This window comes from Magnolia sinica, chromosome 1 (genome assembly GCF_029962835.1).
Source record: "Magnolia sinica isolate HGM2019 chromosome 1, MsV1, whole genome shotgun sequence".
In the NCBI taxonomy this organism is placed as follows: Eukaryota; Viridiplantae; Streptophyta; class Magnoliopsida; order Magnoliales; family Magnoliaceae; genus Magnolia; species Magnolia sinica.
This window is the reverse complement of record NC_080573.1, coordinates 122,341,159-122,350,145: the sequence shown is the minus strand read 5'-3', so window position 1 is coordinate 122,350,145 and position 8,987 is coordinate 122,341,159. Positions and strand designations below refer to the sequence as shown.

Genomic DNA, 8,987 nt, shown 5'->3' with positions numbered 1-8,987 from the left:
TGACCTAATGAACAGTCTAGATCAATCGATTAGACTGTCTAACTAGATCAATGAGTTTGGATCTACTTTAATCAAATTCATTGAGAGTTACCCAGGTCGATTTGGAATTTCGACTGAGATTAAACCCAATGACTCCAATTTCACATCCAAACCTGTTTATTTGTTGGTTAGGACAACCTGACCCATTTGCACCTTTTAGAAAAGAGGTGAGTAGAATTTTGTTTATAGGGGTTAGTTGTTAGCATTTTGACGGAATGGACGGCTCTCATCATAGCTAGCGAGGCCTGGTTCCCACCAAGCACCCATGTCAGAGATAAGGACCATTCACTGAGCATGCTCCGCTGTCAACATGTCTTTTTAACTGAAGAGAAAAACTACACCATTACATCTCCTCGGACGAATGGTGGCAAAGGACCCATCAGTTTGCTCGGACCAAGTGTGACAAGGGACTTAGGTGGTCCTTGCTGGGATATGGCCTAGCACCTCCATTTCTGCTGGGGTCTTAGTCGACCCTGGTGGCCCATGGATTGGGCCTCAAGAATTTTTAGACCCAGCAAGAAGTGGGCCGGACCTGGACTTTAGACCACATTGTTAGTCAGCTCACGTATCGCCCACTCACTTAACTCCAATATCTGTTGGGGTGTGGCTGCCTAGTGGGGCTAACCCCAGTCAAACTCAGTTCTTAACTTGCATGCTGGGCTAGGTGTGGACTCAGGTTAGCTAATTGGTCCTGCATGAAGATGCCCGAGCCCATCCCAACCTGATATTTCTTGGGCCTGTGATCCACTTCGGTCCAAATTCTGAACTGGTTGGACCGGTCCTAATTAAAAGTTAGATCCGAACCACTCAAACCCCTTAAGTCGCTTGATATAAGCCCTTGTCTGTAGCGACATTTCTACAAGTAGAGGCAGTACCCAATTATTTTTTTTACACACACTCAACCCTACCCCCACACACTCATGCACTCACACCCCCACACACAGCCATCACACTCTTGCGCACTAGAACCACAAGGGGTGCTCGAACCCATGACCTCATGTTGAAAGTCCGGGCAGTACCCAGTCTGCTCACTCCTTTCCCCTTTCCATTTGGATGCAGATTGGGCACAACGATCAAAGACTAGGCTTATGCAAAGCATGTGTGAAAGTTGTTCTCTCAAGTACATACTGGAGGGCTCCTTTGACAGGCCTATTGTTCAATCAAATTTCACAAGTTTTGCTTGTACTGATGTCGGTGCAGGAATGGACAGTAATCAATCCTATCAATGTGGATTAGGACTACCCCTACCTAAACTGAGCTTAACATGGCAGGATTTGATTGGATGGCACACCACTTTCAAAGATTTGCCCCATCAAATATGGACCCATCTTTGATAGCAGCTCACCGTTCCACGAAATCCTGCACATAGAGGGAGCTCGGTCTGGGCACTCAATCTCCGTTTTCACTGCATTCCTTGGTATGAAGTGTGGTGTATGCAACTTCTAATTAATTTTTTTTTTTTTTTAAATTTACTTAATAATTGATCATAAACCAAACTTACTTTTCTCAAATAAGTTACTTATCTACTGCTGTAAGTAGAAAAAAGTAAATAGAAAAGATTTTGCCAATCCAACCATAGTTTTCCCGTCCAAAAAAATTAACAGCACAGGGGTTGTCTACTAGGAAAGGTGTTGTTTGGTAAAACGTAAAAAGGTGTATTCATCTTTGGGCCAAAAGGCAAGGGTGCTGTATGTCAAAAGGCTCTGAAATTTTTGTATGGGCCCCACTAGCCATTGCACAAAGCAAGGTGTGAGACCACAATAAGGCTAGAATCCTCCCAGTTTCTGCATGGAGGAGAATCTTCAATCAACAGAATCGCAGCGGCTGATAATTTTCATAAAAGCACGGAGAATGCTCCAAGCCGCTGAGCTAAAGAGAGGCCGCAGGTAAAAGAATTACACGATCTGAATGGGAATTACTGGCAAATTTGTAATCAAAATCCTTGGAATACAACAAAAACAGTAAGCATGTATATACATTTTAATTTCCTATCAAAACATCTGCTACTCAAATCTCCAACTTTATGAAATGAAATGCCAACTGCAATGCTAGAGCCATAAACATTAATTGATACATTGTACTTATCAGATCTATCATGTTAAAGATTTTATGGTTACAAAGGAATCGGACAGATCAATGCCTGTAAAACTGTTAATAACAGATGGCATCTTTGCCAACTGGCCTGAAAGACACTCTGCTCTTCTTGTCTGATCCAAAGTCAAACTTCGGAATTGAAGAAGCATCAGCGACACCGGTGCTGGCAGTTGGGGCAAAGGAGAAAACAGGGCCCCGGGCAGCAGCAGTCGAGGATCCAAACTTGAATGATGGAACTGCATTTTCTTCTTCAGGCGGTGGCACTCTGCTAGTAAAAAATGGCCCGATGGTCGGTGTTGGTGGTTCACTAGGTGCCGTAAAAGCCCCCGAAACGGGAAAGGTAAACCCAGAGTAATTATCGGTTGAAATGGCATGTTTTCCATTGGGCTTGGTGATAGAGATCGAAGTCAAAGCTGGTTTGCTCCCAGAAGAAAGAGGCTGTTGCATCTGAAGGGCAATAGGCCCAGCAGCACCACCTAACCCTGAAATGCCCTGCTCGCCAGTTTGATTATGAAGAGGCCACAGCCGGTTCTTTCTACTGTTTTTACTCTCAAGTGGTTCAGCACAAACCTTCATCTAAAAAAAAAAAGTCAACACTTAATATACTTGTTTTGTGTTTCAAATTGATGCAATTACATATCAAACAGATTACCAGCCATAACTTGCAATATTGTGAGCAATGTTGAAAACATGAAACTTGACTTGAAACCCAATCATTTTGACTTTTGAGTTGGAGAATAATAAAGTCCTTTTATTTAAAATGTTGGATTGCAGAAATCTCAGTTGAGTTTTTGAGCTACAACACTAATTTTTACAAGTATTCATCTGGATTTAGATCTCAATGAGTCTCTTAACGAGTTGATTTTGTATAGTACCCAATCCATTTTTGCTGCTGGTCAGTGCTTCCACTGCGAGATCTTTGAAAAGAACTACCAAAATTTCCCAACAACCTTGACATGGCAAGAAACAACCAAAAAAATAGTTGGGAGGGGTAAGGGTGGGGGGGGAATGAACTACTACAGTTATTCTACCTTGCCTGTTAATTTCAAAATTGCATGCTTGGCGTAGCTATTACATAATTGCATCAGACAACTTGAGCACAATCAAACATTAGCCGCCTTGCTGGGTCCTGCACTGCCTCTTGCATAGGCTGACTCATACCAGGGAACACCAACACGTCAACTCAGCTGCGTCAGAGTAACTGGGACAAGATTTCAAAGCACGACTGCCAGTGCAGATTGTGTTGTAAGAGCATTGTACTTTCATGGCAACAGGAATAAAAATCAGGTTGGAGTAAAACCAAATTTATCAAATACAAACACAAGGAAAGAGAATGAATGCATGCAGATATGCATGATACCCTCAAGCCCACACATACCAACATATATGCACGTGAGGTCTCCCTCCCATATCCCGGTGAACTTGAGTCTGGGTAACAGTATACATGCCTTAGGCAACGAAGTGTAATGCGGTTGTTCCCATAACATATTTTGTGAAGTTGAGTGATTTATCACATTAACATGAGTACGAATGTATTTATTAACATTAACATAGTTCCTATACTTGATCAAGAAAATATGGGCGATGCCAGAGATAAATCTGCTGAGTGAACAATTCATGTTCCATTGAAAGTATCAAATGCTGCATCCATGTTCATGCAACATTCATTCAAGGCCAAACAAAGCACAAGCAGTGTATACATAAGCAGGTGCATCAAAAGTATGGTGTGCCGTAAAGGCCGTTACATAAAGGTAACAGTGGCAACCATTACACCTTACGGGGTCATAACGGCAGTAACAGCCGTTATGGAAAAAATGACCTGTAATTGCCATTAATAGCACATTACATCTGCTATAAAGACCATAATAGCCCCGTAATGGTCTATCATGGGACATATACAGGTTTTTCATACTTTTTAATCAACATTAAGGGGGCATATACAGGTTTTTCGGGGGGGTTTTTTCAATACATAAAAAAATAAAAAAGAGAGACCGTAACGGCCGAAACAGCCGTTATGCCCCATATCATAAAGGTAACAGTGGTAGCCGTTACGGCCACCGTTACTGTTACAGAACACGATTCAAAACACATGTGATATATGGGAAAGGAATCATACCTCTTGCGTCTTGGAAAACATATTAGAAGCCAAAACACTTGCGTTCATTGAATGCACAGCTTCATCAGCCTTTTTATTTTCAACTTGGTTATGAAAGAGATCTTTCCCTCTCTCTCCATATCTTTGAGAAGACGGGTCCCGGACAAGTAAACTACTACTCTGAGAATCAGGACCAACATCAAATCGGCCCAGCTGCCCATTTGACATGTCAGCAGTAATTTCAGGAGAGGGTCTGTTCCTTTCAACAGCCAGCTTTATCTCAGCTGCTTTTTCTTTTGGGGACGGAACAGTTCTATCAAGGTGTTCCAATATTCTCCTAGCCATCTCACTAGACTGGGGGTGAACGGTTGAAGAACCAACATATCTGATTGTCTTGTTATCCACGTGATGGAACTTTTCCAAACTACTTTTTGATGTTCCAGGTTCCATCTCCTGAGCAGAAGACAAGAAGCCCATAAAAGCGTTAGAACTTGATGGCTGCAAAAGACTAGAACTGCCAGGACGAGATGAAGATGCTCCTTTAGAAATAGTACTCTCCATAGTCTTCTGACGTAGCCTACGAATTGGCCCAACTGTTCCGAAGCCATCATCCGAAATAGAATTCCTCTTCGTTACCTTGTACACATTCAGCAAATGAGAAACGATGTTGTCAGATATTCCCAGAAACATTTTAGAAATTCTAAGAAACATCTAGGAAAAAATCAGGGTTAACATTTAGTACAAGCAAGAAAGTCAAGAAGGGATTTTAGAGCAGCACTACTCAAGAAATCAGCATTCACCAAATCAAAGGGCTCGTTTGAATTTTCAATTCGGTGGTAAATACCCTGTAAATGGGTAATAATTATTTCATCTGGTATTTACAGCACTATTCCCGGTGCTTGGTTTGACCGGCTGCTCTTTAGACGCAAAAACTGAGAAGAGCACAAAATATTTGTGGGTCCCACCGTGATGCATATTGCTTATCCACACCGTTCATCCATTATGCCAGCTGAATTTATGGCATGAGCCAAAAAATGAGGCATATCCAAAGTTCAAGTGGACCACGCCATGGGAAAAAGGAAATCGAACACTTACCGTAAAAAACCTCTTAGGGCAACTGTTTCTTTTGGTCTGGGCCACTTGAGTGTTGGATCTGCCTCATTTTTTGGATCATGCCTCAAAATATTGTGGTAAAACGGGTGGACGGAATCGATATATAATACACATTACATGGGGTTCCACAAATTTAAACCAACTCTTTTGAACTGGTTTCCTAGGCAGAAATTCGTTTGATTTTCAAACAAGGTGAAATGGTGATAATTACCCATTTACAGGGGTAATTACACAAGCTTTCAGAAATCAAACAAGCCCTAAATGTTTTTGAGGGAGTGAAATGAAGAAAATGCCGTCTTTTTTTATTATTATTATTATGAATGCCCTCATTTATTTATTTTCTTCTAGAAAGTGAAGTTGACCATTATGGCACCCATGTCATGCGGATATGACATCCAACCCATACAAATAGTTGCAATCCACCATGATGATTAGACAAACCAAAAATCAGGCTGATCCAATCATCAGGCACAGGGCCACACACAAGCTTGAAGGGTTTTGAGTGGTGTACATTGATTTTTATGGTGTGGCCCACCTGATAATTCAATTGTCCTTATTTTTTACCATCTGATCATCATGGCAGGTTTCAACTGTTGGATGGGTTGGATGTCATACACACAATGTGGCCCACAAAATACCTGATTTCACCGCTTTCTAGAGGAACAAAATAGTTGAGGACATTTCAGAAATTACTCCGCAGAAAGCACTTTGGGAGTTTTCAATTACTCTATGCATTGTTTGGCAAACTCACTGCAAGTAAAAATCCATATAAGAACCAACAAAAGAAAATACATAAACCCAAATCACAACTCAAGTTCCATTCATAATTTCGAATTGGGGTGAACAATGGTTTGTTGGTAGTTATTACAATAAACAAACAAACAAACACACATTCACGCAGAAGCACACGCGCACATGCACAATATAGTATTTATCAACCATACATAAAAAACAAAGTGCAAATATTAGATAACGCTTGATTGAAATCAACTTATTGATGCGGACATCAGTGGTGCACCCTTTAGAGTGTGTACCAGAGGAGGAGGCATCGCCGACAGAGTACCAGAACGGAGGAGTTGATGCGGATGGACGCCGGGTCCATCGGACCCATTTTCTGATGCACTATGAGTACAAGAGCAGCATGACCGCGCCCTGACCGCAAGGTGTCTTTTGTTTTTTTCCTTGTTTTTAGGGGCTTTAGAGCACTTTCTATTTTTTTTTTCGTAGCTTATATATACACTATGAGAAACCCTATTTTATTATTGAATGAATGAGAATTCATATGATTTCTTCCTCTTTTACCAAAGCGATTCGGGTTTCGGGCCCTTGGGTGTTGAGAATTCTACCCCGATTTCAGATTTTCCTTCTTTTTAGATCTTTGAGGTGCATAAAAAGGTAAGAATCAGCCATCTTCTGTTATGTAATGCCCTAGAATCCGTACTCTCTTTCATCTCGAACTCATCTCTTCTTCATCTCTTTCGTTCTTCTCTGGATATTCTCTTTTGGTTTGAATGGAAAAGTGGGACGACTAGTCGGGAGAATCGGATCCAAACTTGACTGTGGACTGGCTTATGCTAGATCTGGGATATCCTCATATCCCTAGGTCCTCTCTTTTTTTACTGTTTACGTGATTTTGTGTTAAGAGGCATAATCTTGATGGAATGATTTCATCTCTGTGTTGAGATTCGCTTAATCCCCTTGTTAAATTCAAATAGAGAATGGCCGATACTCAACTTGAGAATAGAGGATTGAATCTGTAGCGTTTAGGATTTTGTTGTCTATAAAATCATATATCCCTAGATTCTTCCTGGTTGTGCATACATTGGTCCATCTTCATCTAAGAAAAGAAAGGATCGATGCATCTACTGAAGCTTCATCTTCAAAGGCTTCATCGATATCTTTGCTTCGACTCCTGTCTTCAAGAAGATAAGTTTTCATCTAGTAAATTACTTTTACTTCAGGTTGATCGAGATTGCCCAGAAAATCTCATCAGGTTGAGGAATGATAAGCCCATTAAAATCACTTGAAGTTAGTTGTGATATCCTGTGAAAATCACAAACTGTAAGAGGTTGTTGAGGTTAGCCTATGAAAACCTTAAATATAGTGGAAAACCAAAATTACATGGAAAAGTAAGTTTTGGAGTGGAGTAGGGGTATGTTAACACATAACCACTATAACTATGTTTGTCTTGTAGGTATTGATAATCTTTTCCTTGTATTTATTATCTTGAAATACTAAAATCAATGAAGTTATGAAATAATGTCATACCTAAGATATTAGGTGAAGGTTGTCCTACGACTCCCACCGTTACCTATATGGATATAGGGGCGTAACGGCTCATAACGGTACAATTTTTATTTTTATTTTTTACCAAAAAAATATGAAAAAATATGGATTAAATCCGGAATATTCTAAGTATTCCAAATATACATTCATTTATAAATTGGAACATGTTTATGGTGGTGTAACAGTCCACTCTTTGGTGAGAATTGTATCCAACTGTCTGATGAATTTATGAACCAGACAACCTGAATTTGACTGCAAAACTCATATATTTAATTTTCTAACTATCTACTATCAATGATAGATATATTAGAATGAATGTAATATCAAAATATCTTATGTGCAGGTGTTTGCAATTATTTTTCATAATTTATTCTATATTAAGTTATTAACGATTTAACATACTTGAGGAAGAGTGAGGTCTCTACTCTAGAGTCTATGACTCTATACTAGAGTGAGTCCAGAGACTCCAGACTTGCATAAATTACAATGTTCATTCTATTTTAAAGTCTTCATTCTTCAACACGTTAGAGACTTCCCCTCCTATCCTGTTCATGTGGTTGTGACTGTGATTCCTGTCCTGTGGCCTATCATCCTCAAGTCAAGAATATTAAAATAAAATAAAATTAGTAGTGTTTGATATACTCCCCTGCAACTTGATTAAAGATTACTTGATTGGTTGTCAGGAGAGCCATTTTAAATACAAGTTCGGCAGTGTCAAGTGTGTGCTTGCAATGCCAATAATACCGCTACAAATACTTACCTTAATACAAATATATACTTACAATTACCGTAATAAAATTCACAAGTCACCACCAAAATGAAAATCTGCTTTTTTTGTGGTTACTCGACCTCCACATTATCATCATCATCATCGCCGTCATCAGGCTGAGGCTGTCCAATAGGTGGAGGTGCTGAATATCCATAATATCCAGTGCCAAAAGGAAATACTAGATCAATGAAACTAGAGGATGACTGATCCTAACTAGGTAATGACTCCGACCCCAAGTAAGGATATCCACCAGTGCCCGCCGAATAGCCATACTGGTGCCCGTACTCAGGCTGTTGAGAATCTGGAGATTGAGAGTGTGTCTGTGATGAGTAACTTAGATTTAGATTTGGACATCTATGACTATAATCATATGGATATGGATTAGGAAGACTACTCCAACATGAATGTGATGAAACAGGCTCCGTATAACTATAATCATAATCCAATAGGCCATAAGAATATCCATCATAATAACCAGGACCATAAGCCTGCTGATGCTCTGGACCCAGTGCACCACTAAACCTACCATCCTGTTGGCTGTATCATGACTCAGTACATAAGTTGATACTCCTATACATTTGGATGAAGAAG

General features: G+C 40.1%; 1 protein-coding gene across 3 annotated transcripts in view; it reads right to left on the bottom strand.

The window, feature by feature from the left end:
• Positions 1 to 1,987: 1,987 nt before the first annotated feature.
• LOC131256549 (nuclear pore complex protein NUP1) overlaps positions 1,988 to 8,987 on the bottom strand; it is a 45,169-nt gene continuing 38,169 nt past the window's right edge. For 2 of the 3 annotated variants that reach the window (XM_058257428.1, XM_058257411.1), the window contains exons 7-8: positions 4,250 to 4,864; positions 1,988 to 2,709 (exon numbers count right to left, since the gene is read on the bottom strand). In XM_058257428.1, the coding sequence (XP_058113411.1) occupies positions 2,191 to 2,709; positions 4,250 to 4,864 (1,134 nt within the window). In that variant the 3' untranslated portion in view covers positions 1,988 to 2,190. The remainder of the gene's footprint in view (positions 2,710 to 4,249; positions 4,865 to 8,987) is intronic. The other variant, XM_058257419.1, reaches the window with a different exon arrangement.